We start from the raw sequence: 12803 nt of genomic DNA on the forward strand, positions 1-12803 counted from the left end.
GCCAAAATTTGGCTCAAAAACAGACACAAGTTCTCATAGACAATCAGGCTGGCTTCTCATGAAGCACCAAGATTCTAAGCTTTGCCCAGTCACTAACGTTAAGAAGTTAGTCAAGATTTCAGAGACTAGACGCAATCAAACTACAAATGTTAATTCCCTTTTTATATCAATCACCGGTGATACAAAGCCTGCCTCTAAGACCATGATCTCAGGATGGGTGAGGTCAGCCTTCAAATTGGCACAGATAGATGGCTACTCTCCAGGCAGCATAAGGTCAGCAATGGCCTCCAGGGGATGGCTAGACAATAGACCTATACAGGAGATATTAGAAAGAGGAAACTGGAAGTGTGTGGAAACCTTTTCTAAATATTATTGTAGAAATATAAATAAGCCTGTCAGTGAGGATGTCCCTGGTCTACTTTATAATAATTTTAAAACAATGTGATTAATAGTGATTATATTTGATTATTTATGATAATGTGATTTTGATCTCAATTATTAAGGCTGAACAGCTGAAGTGTTTATGTTTGAAGATTATTTGTTAATTTGTGGCAGTTAAACTGCATTTTTATTTATCAATCCTAAGAAGGAAGTTATGTTTTTTGTTTTCATATTGAATTGTTTAATTTGAGTTTCTTGGTAAGAAAAATATAAATATTTTAAACTAATAGTGTGGTTGGATTTTGTTCTTAACATTTTCCCAGCAAATATTGAAAGTTAAAGATGGTTCAAAGAGAGTGATAAGAAAATTTGTTATAAGGAAGTACCTAGTAAATTATATTACTCTCACTTTGCATTCTTGTGTTTTATAATTTCTGATCACCAGCAGATATCAAACAGGTCTTCACATCATTGCTGTGTTTTCGAAGACATATAATATGACTGTTTTGCATTAAGACAAAACAGGTATTATATGTAGAAGAAAACACAGCAATGAGCCAAGGTTCTTGCTGATGATGAAGACTGCAATGGCGCCGGTTGAAAATTTGGCGGTAAAGTATGACAGATAGCCCTGTGGTGACAGAAATTGGGAGGATATTCTCGATTTGTATACAGATATGACTGATATTCCCGATATTTTCACAGAATCATAGGACTGCTTCTTCACATCATTGCTGTGTTTTCTTCTACATATAATACCTGTTTTGTCTTAATGCAAAACAGTCATAATTTATTTATATAAATAACTAGCTTTTGCCCGCGGCTTCGCTCCCGTCAACTGACTTCTCTACTTTACCCTATTTTTTTTTTCATAAGAACCTTCTCCTGACAATAACAAATACAACAAAAAAAGAATTAGCCAAATTGGTCCAGGCGTTGTTGAGTTACGCGCTTACCAACACATTTTGCATTATAGATTCATTCATTTTTATATTATAGATTATTTCGATATTTTTGTTTCCGATTGCAAACTGTTTTCAACTATGTATTTTTTTAAAATTACAAACAAATACACCAACAAATATTAATTATAAAGGCAATTGTTATAATTTTTCGGCAACTCGTGTGAATCAATTGAAATATGTATTTGGTGTAGAAATACGGACGTTATAGGATATTTTTTAAATACTCCTAGCAGTAGTTCTTTTAAAACAAAGTTAAAACCGCGGTAAACAGTGCATTAACAAATCGGAGAAGTGTCCTCACCTGATCCAGGCCTCCTCCTCATCAACCTTCGCCAAGAACTGCTGGTAGGCTAGCGACTGCTGTAACTTGGCGCCTCTCTCTCCGGCCAAGGCCTGCAGCTCATCCCAAGCCAGGGACAGAGCCTTGAGCCTCTGCTCGATCTCCGGCACTCCTAGGTTGGAGACATCCATGAGTTTCTCTCCAGCTTCTTGGACTGCTTGGATGGCGGGCTCGTGGCTGGCGAGCTCGGCTTCTAGGCGTTTGTGCTTCTTGAGTAAGTTTTGTACGCCGGTTAAGTCGCGGCCGTAGTCGTCTGATGCGACGAGGAGTTTCTTCTCCCTAGAGTAAGAATAGTAGCGTTAAACATTGTGCCATTTTATATGGAGTTTCATATTGGTTCTCGTACAAAAACATTAGTTAAACTGAACCAATTGGTAGCTAGTACAGGAGTACAGTGTGCTACAGGAGTTATTTATGATGAAATTGAAAAATAAAATGTAATTTGTATTAAAAAATAAGTAATAAATTGGGTTAAAAAATAATTTAGGCTAGAAAAGTTTTTATAGTTTGATAAGTTCAGGGTAGTTGATTGCCTCTGCAGATTATTTTAAAATTTAATTACATGACCACATAGTTAACTTCAGCATCGTCATATAGATGTTGTTTTGGATTGGTCATAGTTATTTTGAATTCATTGCAACTTGATGATTATGTATGGTGCTGTACGTTAGCACATTTTTTTATTATTTATGTATACTAACTTAATCCATGACTCCTCATCAGCGATATCTCTGAAGAACTGGTGCAGCGTGTTGGCCTCGTGCAGGCGGGCGCGGCGGTGCGCGGCGAGGTTGCGCACGCGCTGGAAGCGCGAGTTGATGGCGGCGCGCCGCGACCCGATGCCCGCGCTGTCGAACTGACCCGACGATACCAGCGCGTCGGCCTGAGCGTTCATGTCTGTGGACAATAATGTGTCTTATAGTTTAATTCTCCCCAAACTTCGCGAAGAAAATGAAAATTGCGCGAGTGGCTGTCCAGCAACTCAAAATCAAAAATCATTCATTACAACCTGGCTGCAAAACAGCACTTTTCGAACGTCAACAATTTACAATAAACAGCAACCAAAATACTCCCTTCCCTTCACAACTTCCTATGTTTTTTTGCTGGGAAGAAGTGACGCAACAAACTTCCAAGCAACACAGGTCAAAAGAACTTTTCAACAAAATTTAAGGTTGCATATACTCCAATATATACATTGTGTACATAAACCATATAATAGTTAACGAGTGTGTGTAATATTAGTGAATGATTTATTTAAATTGAACTTCAAATACCTCAGTTTTGAGTCAACTAAATAATAGCACTATTTATTTAAGACTGTTATTATAGTAATATAATTTATCTCACCATTGATCCTATCCTCATGAGCCTGGATATCGGCCTCCACGAGCTGGTGCTTCTTCATGAGATTCTGTACGGAAGCCAAATCCTTGCCGGAGTCTTCCGATGTCAATAAGCTTTCAACCTGACGAAAATTTATACCAGTTGTTATTCACATCAATTAAAATTGTTCAAATGATTTGGTAATTTATTGATTAAAGATAAAAGATTACCATTATGACAAGATATAAAGAATTTGTTAAAATCCAATATGGCTCCAAGTTCATTAATTTGAGCGATTTTTCTGGGTAACGATCATGGTTGAGAGCGTGTTTCTATTCACGCAGATAAAGTTAACAATGTTTAATTTATAGTGTACCTCTCCGAGCCAGAAGTCGAGATCCTTGACAGCGGCGATGTATGTCCTCTGCTTGTTGGCCTCCTTCAGCTTGAGAGACTTCTCTGTCGTCTTCTGTGTCAGGAACTCCCACTGGTCTGCGATCGATGCTAAGCGAGCCTGGGGGTTACAGAAATTAATGTTATAATGGGCCATAGAGAAAATTAGTAATAGGCAAGAGAAAGGATAAGTGAAAACTATAGACTGACACTATAGAATTAATAAAACTATAATCTTTTATGCCGCAGTTAAAAATGATTTTATCAGACTTTCTTATCCTACTAGGTACACCAACATGGTGTGTAGCCAGTTTCCCAATCTTATTTTGGATAACCTAATTTTGGATAGGTGTACAACGTCTTTTATGTATAGTTACACCCCTATCTCTTTTTATATTGACTAAAACTCATCCATGCTTCACCTTCCCCCTTAGTACATGGCTTCAATAACTCTCTCAATCAATTCCCATACCCTTCCATTTACAAGTAAAATGTGGGATATTTCTATTCATACCTCTTTTTATAAACACAATCCCTACTAAAAGAATAAAGTGACTCCTATTACCTGTACAGCATCCTCACTGCCGCTGCACTGTCCGCGCTGCACGAGGTTGCCGCCCATGGCCAGCACGGACTGGATACGCTCAGCATTAGCAGCCAACTCCGCTTCGAAGGCCTGGTGCTTCTGGTGCTTAGACTGGATGTTGGCTGGGTCCTGAGACAAATGTTTAGTTAGGAACGTATAAGGCGAATATAACTGTTTTTTTTAAGGTCATAGTTCTATCAACATATATTTTCCAGAAAATGGTAAGGTTGAAATTCTTTCAGAAAATGTGTACTTAGTAACTTTTTATGTTCGTGAAAACGAATAATTGCTAATATTACGCCATATTCATCCAGAGTCATTGTAAATAGTTCTATGTTATTTTAAATTTTGCATTTTTGAGATATTATTACTCTTTTAATAAACAATTGTATGTAATGTCACATTGGTCAAAAAATAACTAGGAATGTAAGTTAAAGTTTACCTTGTAGCTCTCTTCGGTAGCGAGCTGCAGTTTCTCGGCGATCCAGTTCTCCATCTCGTCGGCGTCGCGCGAGAACTGCTGTAGGGTCTGTTCATCTCCCAACCTACACAACAATATAAGATAAATAGAATGCTCCAACTAAAATAGTTCGGGTATATGTACTAGTGTTAAAATGCTGATAGTTCGCTTGAAAGGGCTAATCTCCGAGAATGATGGTCTGATTTGAAAATTCTTTCACAGAAGGACAGCCTATATACTTATCGAGGAAGATTTTGCGGCTGCAACCGCTGGCGGAAAAGTTTTTATATGAAATTGAATTGATAATAATTTATCGATAGTGCATTGTCATCCTAGGAAGTTACTTATAGAATTTGCACCTAAATTCAGTTATATTTATGTCTAGTTAAGGCCAGATTGTACACGTATATTTTATGTTATGTTACCTGGATCGCTTCTCAATGAGCGCCTCCTTGAGATGCCTCCAGCGGTCGAGCACCTGGCGGCGCTTGCCGTCGATGTCATCAGCCGCGTAGTGCTCCGACGCCATCAGCTGGTCGGCCAAGGTCTGCAGCTGAGCTATCTTCTCTTCCTGTATCATGAAACACATCACATTAGTTGTAAAATACATAACAAGTAATAAATACAAATTAGTTTTAAAAGGTATACTGGTGCCATTTACACTAATACAGGTCAACATAATGCGGTTCGCCTTGTTGTGTCATAAATGATTGACAGACCAAAATAGTACAACATTAACTCTTTATATCAATTTCAATATAATGACTCTTCACATCCTACTACAGTACATAGTTAGCATTTTGCGACAAAACTTTTTATATAAAGAACTTCATCATCATCAGATAATCTAGAATACAAAAATACACCACTCACATGAGCATTAATAGCCTTATCGAAGTCCTCGTGCTTCTTAATCAGCTGCTCCACGTTATCCGGCTGCGCGGAGTCGGCGGCATCGGCCGCGTCCTGGTCCTTGGAGGTGGGGGAGAGGAAAGCCTCGCGGGCACCCATCCAGCCTTCAGCCTGCTCGCAGTCGCGGTAGAAGAGTTGCAGCTCTAAGTTCTGGTCGAGCTTCATGCGGCGGCCTACCCAAGCCCTGATGAAGAAAAAAGAGGCTTAGTTGATTGAATTTAAAAAAATATATTGATTCACGCGGGATACTTGTAACAAACAATGTTGAGGAAATAAACCGTATTTAATTTTTTGATAAAGGTTATAAAAATAGGAGAGTACATAATGGAATCGTTTCTCACTTTTCGCGAGGCCTTTTTTGGGTAGATTTATACGACATATATGGATCTGAGGTTAATCAAATCTATAGCTCTTTTGTCTGGGCTCTGAAGATAAGGAGGGGGGAAGCACAAGGGCGTGCTTGGGACGAACTGATAGAAACAAAAAGCTTTTAAGCTGCGTGCCGCTCCGAATGTGGCATCCAGCAATAAATATTTTCTCTGTACATCTCCGTGCGGTGTTCCTGTGGCGGTACAGTGGTACTCACTTCTCCAGCTCCTGGCGGGCGTCGCTCATGTTGTTGAGCTTCTCCTGTATGTCGACGCTGGCGTAGTGGCCACCCTGCAGCAGCTGCTGCCCGAACAGCTCCAGCGCTTGGAAGGTGCCGGCGCGAGCGTCCATCTCCGTGCGGTGTTCCTGTTATACGCAGAGTTATATAATATGTGTTCCATATTATAGGAGGAAATTGGGAAGAATTTACACTGTAGAACATGTTCGAAAACTCTCACTTATGTTGTAATTAACACGAACTCCTCCATAATAGTCTATGATCTATCTACTCAAAAATATCTTGACTGCCTAAGAGTGCTGTAAAAGAATTAAGGCACTTTACTCACGGCGTAGTATCATAAGCGTATCGTGAGCTATGGTTACGATACGTTTAGGCTAAAACGCCGTGTGTGAAGTGTCCCAAGTCTAATCGAATACATAAAAAAATAAGTTACATTTCAGTTTTAAAGGCATAAACATTCGTCTGAAGATTTTAAAATAATTTTAATACGTAATACCAAAGGTTTGGATACACCAGTAGTTTTGCTGAACACGCGGTGAATTTGCTCTGTTTATAAAATAAAGCTGTACAACACACACCAAGAGACAAATAACCGTGGAAAGTCGAAACACAAAGATTGAAATAGAAACGATTGATAAAATAAAAGATGTATAAACAAAATAATGGAAGAATTGTACAGAAAGTAAAAGTCACACACACATTGAGAACAAACTGAAGACACCTTTGAAAACACACGAAAAACTGGTACAGTCAACGTGAAAAGTGCACATCAAAATATTCAATTACCAACGCTTACATACTATCGGATTATCCGCTCGGTTTTTCCGCGCGTAAACGGGGTAACAACCGCGCGTCAAGTATGATTGACACGTATGCCGTGTGTAGGTCAAACCGGGCATAAAATTCGCTAGTGTGAAAGCGCTCAGTGATATACTTACACTTTTTGAGTTGACTATACCTTTTACAACATAGAAAATACTCTTAAAATAAATTGTTAATACAGTTGTCGTAAGTTTTTTATAGTTAAACTGTTAGGGTAACTACCCCGCCACTAGTACATTAATGTCAAGTTGGTAGTATTCAGCACATCGAGTGTACGGTGTAATATTATTGCGTATTATTGCATACACGGGTGTTTATTATGAACTATTTGAGAGTCACTTGATTTTTGAAGAAAAGTGTTCATATACTATAATATTAACGTGGTATTCTAGAAATTCCGGAACATAAATGACTTTCAAAACTACTGCAACAATTTTTGTAGTAAAAACATGTTTTATATGTTGTTCTGTTTATGCAAATTCACGCGAAAGTATTCTTTTTGGGTGCTAGTACTGTTATAAATATGTTGTCTAAACCTTTGCACTCCTTTAGCAGTCGCTTATACATATGTATATGAACACAAATCCCCAAAAACAAAACACGGCAGTGACTGTCAAGAATGTTATTAAGGCTGGGGTCACACATGCGTGCAATGCGTCTGACCTGCGGCATTATGCCGTACCGCGCGTCTATCTCCAAGCGCTGGCTCTAGAAACAGTCACCATTTTGTCTTACATTTTGAACTCCAATACCCGAATTTTCGCCAATTTTTCTGTTCCCATTTTTGTGCACTTAGCTGTACTTTTTAGAGATTTTAATGAAGAATGACGTCACAATTCACAAAACAATGAATGAAACCTTTGTGGAAGGGTCTAAACAGTTCCTGTATTGTTACAAACTGAGATTAATGACGGCACAATTCACAAGGGACTTTAGAACATAGGGTGGACAAAACAATGTTTTCAAACTTTATACATTGAAACATTAATGAGACTGCACTCTATTAGTCACTGGTGGACCAAACGGGTATATAGTACATGATATATGCTGTATAATGTATATAGGATGATGTGTACTTACTTGGTGTCTCTCCAGCAAGGCTTCGGCGCCGGTGACGTCATTGGCCAGCTCGTCTGAGCTGACCAGTGCCATCATGGAATTGATCCAGGCCATGAGATCGCGGTAGTCGGATAAGAACCTGGAAAAAGTATATGTTAGTGAATTTTGAATGGCATTTTCTGCGAAATTACTCCACCTTATTTAATTTGCTTTAGAGTTGCTTAACTAACTATTTTCAATATACAGCTGGTTATTGTTTCCCTATCATTATAGTTAAATGATGCAACTGGGTCTTTGTGTGTTTCAAATAAGTATTTAAAATGATTTTTTAAAGTATTTTTCAAGGGCTATATTGCTGTACGTGGAAGTACGTATATACCTCTGCAGGTCGTAGGAGTCGAGCAGCTTCTCCTTGCGCGCGTTGGCCCGCGCCTGCAGCTGCTGCCACGCCTCGTTGATCTCGCGCTGCTTGCTGTACGTGGCGTCGGCTGAGTCGCCGTGAGTGGACATCAGACGGTTGGCCGTGTCTTCCAGGGAACGGATCTTGTCGCCTAAGGCTGCTAGGTCGCGCTCGAGACCCTCGTGTTTGCCTGTTGGGAAGATAAAGTTGGGATCAAGACCTCAAAACGTATGGACAAAGAGAGAGTTATGTAACACATAAGTATACTTCAAAATTTGTAACACAGCAACAAGATGAAAAACATAAATAAACAGTCCTTTCCAGTGCCCATTGATACCAATAAAAATTTTATAAACCTGAAAAATCTCTTTTATTCTTTGAGGCCACTTATCTCAAGAACTTCTAGTCCGATTTGAAAAATTCTTACAGTGTCAGACAGCCCATTTATCCTCCTACCCTGTTGGTTACTTTTTATCTAGGTACGTGAAGATTTTATCTTAAAAACATGGTACTAACGCTGTAATGTCTGCACAGAACGCAGATCCTTGCCGAGGTCATCGGTGGCAAGGGCAGCCTCCTTCTCGGCGATCCAGTCTTTGGTCTCGTCGACGTCGCGGTGGAAGCGCTGGACTTCGTGAGCGGAGCCCAGCTGGGCGGCGCGTTCGGCGGTCAGTTGTTGCAGAGATGTCCATTTGGAGTTCAGCTCCTGTGTTGGGGATAGAAGAAATTAATAGTGTTATTTATGTTTCTTCGTTAAAATTTACTGCTAGAGACAGGGCTCCTCAAGTTGTAGGCGGCCTGTTTCTTACGCCTGGACGCCAACTTTATCAGATCATGATCAGCAGTGGGCATGGATTTCCATTTTTTTTCCAAAATGATTGTAAAAAAAGTATTTTACTGCGAGTGAAACTACGTAATAGTTTCTTATCAACTGAACAATTGATGCAAGGCTATTTAAATCATTTTCGAATCCCCCGTATCTATTCGAAATTGCATGAATTATTCCGACTATGATAATAAAATTCTGTTTACAACCACATGTATTTTATCATTCTCAACATCTATTGTGCATATAAATGTAGGTAAACGATCCGTTTATCTACAAAGTGGATTTACGGATCAAACAGCTATTCAAATATTGTCATCGCTATAAGTTAAATGCATGCACTTTGTACGGCTTCATATAAAGTCGTTATATCTAATCATATATTAGGGGTTTAGCTTTCAGTCGATAACTGAAATGTCGATAACAGAGATGAGTATGGTAAGCACATAACAGGAAAGTAGTTGGGAGCAGGTTCCCTGAAACTTCCCTGAAACAGACAAAAGTACTGTCAAGACTTTTGTCTGTTTAGATATTTTTTTTGACAAATGTTAACAAAACAGGCACAATGTTTTAGCCGTGGACTTAAGATATGAGATAAATACTTATAAGATGTTTTGATAGCACATGTACATACAAATATGTTTCTATATACATGTTGCTACTCGCTAGGACGCGTCTGATAATATGTAAACAGCTAATCTAGTCATAAATGCTGTACCACGATGATGCTGTCATAATATACACATGAGATGAATCTGTTGATTGTGTAAATATTTGGCAGTTAACAGTAATAACACACATATTAGGGTGCGTCCACATCTGGCGAATGCGCCGTGAATGCGCAGCACGCGAGCCGATCGCGAGCTGTCCGCGAGCTGCGCGCGTGCAGTCACTGCAATAGTTCGGTGCGCCTCTTTAGCGCAACTCACGCAAGGCTCGTATAGAGCGCGCGAGCGGCGCGCGATCTGCGCGCAATCAGTTCTCGCCCTTACAGTCCCGTATATTGGCTCAGTACTATCGAAGATGGCAGACGTCGCGCGCCGCCTGCGCGCCGCTCGCGTGCGGCGCTTAGGTCGCGCGCGAGCTGCGCGCGGGCGGCGCAGAAGCGGCGCACGAACAAAAATGCACGCGCGCAGCTCGCGGACAGCTCGCGATCGGCTCGCGTGCTGCGCATTCGCGGCGCATTCGCCAGATGTGGACGCACCCTTATGTGTTAATTGTAGTATACGTGACAAGAAACGCATCCGTATGTATTGCTATGCAATACGGAAAGCGCAGATTAATATTTAACATCTGTTATATTTGCTACTGCTATTATGAAATTCGATAAGCGATGACAGATTTGGATGATGCCTGCTAAAAACAATGACCTTGATTCATAATTCTGCTCTTCCTGAAGGAATGTACAATAGTAGTGTAAAGTCTATCAGTAGGAAAGAGTATCAATATACCTTGTTCCTATCCTATCCTCCTCCTCCTCCTTGTTTGCGCTTTGACCAAAAGCTACACAACTTCTTTACATTAGAGTTAGGCGGTATAATACTAATTTCTAACTGACATTTCCTAATTATTATTTTTTACATGAAAAGTGCAACAAACTGACCTGCATCTGCGTCTTAATCTTGAGCGCAGCTTCTGTCTGTCCGACCGTCATCAGCTGCACGGCGATCTCGTTCATCTCGGCGAGGCGGACCTCGTTAGCACGTAAATCGTTCTGGAAGTCGTCGAACTTCTTCTGCATCACCTCCACTTGTTCCAGGTCTTCGCCCACGTCTTGCACTTGGGCGTGCATCTCCTGTAGGCCAAAGTCATGTTTTAGAAATATATAAAAATATACTAGGTATATGGTGGATTTAGTATATGATTATGGGCGAGATGATACAAAATTGACAAGAAAAAGGAATAAATTGAAATTTGAATATGATCTGCATCATTCATCTGCAATATACTAGGCATATTATGATACAGTTTCTACACCAGAACATATCAGAATTCTTACAGGAAAATATGGAAATATTTTTTTGTTGCTCTTGTTCCTGACGAAGTTCCCCCTCCCCTCATATTCAGAGATTTACTATTGAAATCACTGAAAACGTACCTTATCCTTAATCCATGTGGCGAGTTCAGCGGCCTCGCGGACCAGCACGTAAGCCTTGACGGTCTCATTGAGCTTGTTCTGTCTCTCGCGCGCCAGCTCCAGCAAGTTGTCATACTGCCCTTCAATCTACAGAAGGAAAATATGTTGTTATTGGCAGAATCCTCGAATTTAACATCGACATTGTTATAGTTAAAGATTTAATAGAATAGAAGAAAATACGATAAAAACAACATATATTGAGGAAGAAAATTGTAGCATGAAAGGGGGATGCATCACAAACACGCAATACGGCCGGCATAACAACAGAGTTGTTAGATTTCGCTAAGTCAAATATCAGATTTGAAAAAGAAAGCTTGTTTATAGAAAATTCGTTTGGTAACATAATCCGGTTATTGAATTTCAATTCTCTATCTTGAAAACAACTGAATCCATTTCCCATGACTATTATACGTTTGATTATTATGCATGTGAAAGATACAGTTGAAATAGAATAATAGGTAAAGCTTAGATTCTTTAGATAATAGCATAACAGAAAACTAATGGTACGTTTCTTTATAATAAGAGACCCTCAAAAACCCTCTATATTCAAACTATGTGTTCTCCTATAACTGAAGGACCACAAATCATTAAATTACTTTTTATAATGATGCATGTAATGTGAATCCTTTGTTGGAATTCCTTTTGAATAAAATAAAATAAAACTAATTTATAGTACCCTAAAAATGATCACAATTAGGTAAAAAATAAATAAGAAATGTAAAGACATCATACCTGGTTTTGCCTGGCAGCAATCGAGCTGGAGTCAGCAAGGTTCTGCTGAGACGAGGAGAGGCCGGCGTCGATCTTCTTCACGTAGGCGGCCGGCACGAAGCCTTGGCGGTCATTCACCTCCACCTTCCACCAGTCCTGAGAAATTTTGCAATAGTTAGACACTTTCTATTATGGGAAAACTTGGCATTTACAGATAGATGTTAACGCAACTGTATCTATAAGTATATAAGTATAAAATATGTGAAATAAAAATATTATATTTTTCAGATATGTAAAGTTTATATTTCGACACATGTTTATATATGTGTAAAGTCTATACATATCTCGACGTACGATTATATTTTATACAGGCAATATTACCTATACATAACAAGAGATGTGGGAAAATTATTTGAGGCACGCATATTTCGTATTGAAAACCAATATAAAATCGTTAATAGTACCTACAATGAAAACGATTATAAAAGTTGTGCCTACTTTTGTACTTTATGGTGTCAATTACATTAATAATTATTATAATATGCATTTGTTTAGATGGCAGTTTATAATATTGTTTCATGTCACGGTAATGATAGAAATTAAAGTGGTACAATGTAACCTGCGTGTTTACGGCAGTCTAATAGTTATGTAGTCTCGAACTACATTATTTACGTTAGCATATACAGTTGTACATAGTGAAGTAGTTATTCAATATTTAATTATACTTTCTAATGAACATTGCACTGTTTCATAGATGGGCAAAATATTGTGTGGTTACACTAGTTAACGCCAGCGGTATTATGCGCGTCCCGTGTGTACTTCACCGGTAAGCTTGAACAAAATTAAGTACTTGCTAAGATTAGCGCAATCAAGCAAAT

General features: G+C 39.1%; 1 protein-coding gene across 4 annotated transcripts in view; it reads right to left on the reverse strand.

The window, feature by feature from the left end:
* LOC124641453 (spectrin alpha chain) overlaps window positions 1–12803 on the reverse strand; it is a 49274-nt gene that overhangs the window by 19456 nt on the left and 17015 nt on the right. For 2 of the 4 annotated variants that reach the window (XM_047179528.1, XM_047179521.1), the window contains exons 19-34: window positions 11947–12081; window positions 11176–11301; window positions 10681–10872; window positions 8768–8957; window positions 8231–8441; window positions 7873–7990; window positions 7456–7500; window positions 5947–6095; window positions 5322–5544; window positions 4874–5019; window positions 4431–4533; window positions 3968–4117; window positions 3386–3523; window positions 3034–3151; window positions 2388–2583; window positions 1648–1965 (exon numbers count right to left, since the gene is read on the reverse strand). In XM_047179528.1, the coding sequence (XP_047035484.1) occupies window positions 1648–1965; window positions 2388–2583; window positions 3034–3151; window positions 3386–3523; window positions 3968–4117; window positions 4431–4533; window positions 4874–5019; window positions 5322–5544; window positions 5947–6095; window positions 7456–7500; window positions 7873–7990; window positions 8231–8441; window positions 8768–8957; window positions 10681–10872; window positions 11176–11301; window positions 11947–12081 (2558 nt within the window). The remainder of the gene's footprint in view (window positions 1–1647; window positions 1966–2387; window positions 2584–3033; window positions 3152–3385; window positions 3524–3967; window positions 4118–4430; window positions 4534–4873; window positions 5020–5321; window positions 5545–5946; window positions 6096–7455; window positions 7501–7872; window positions 7991–8230; window positions 8442–8767; window positions 8958–10680; window positions 10873–11175; window positions 11302–11946; window positions 12082–12803) is intronic. The other 2 variants (XM_047179541.1, XM_047179534.1) reach the window with 1 other exon arrangement.

This window comes from Helicoverpa zea, chromosome 2 (assembly GCF_022581195.2).
Source record: "Helicoverpa zea isolate HzStark_Cry1AcR chromosome 2, ilHelZeax1.1, whole genome shotgun sequence".
In the NCBI taxonomy this organism is placed as follows: Eukaryota; Metazoa; Arthropoda; class Insecta; order Lepidoptera; family Noctuidae; genus Helicoverpa; species Helicoverpa zea.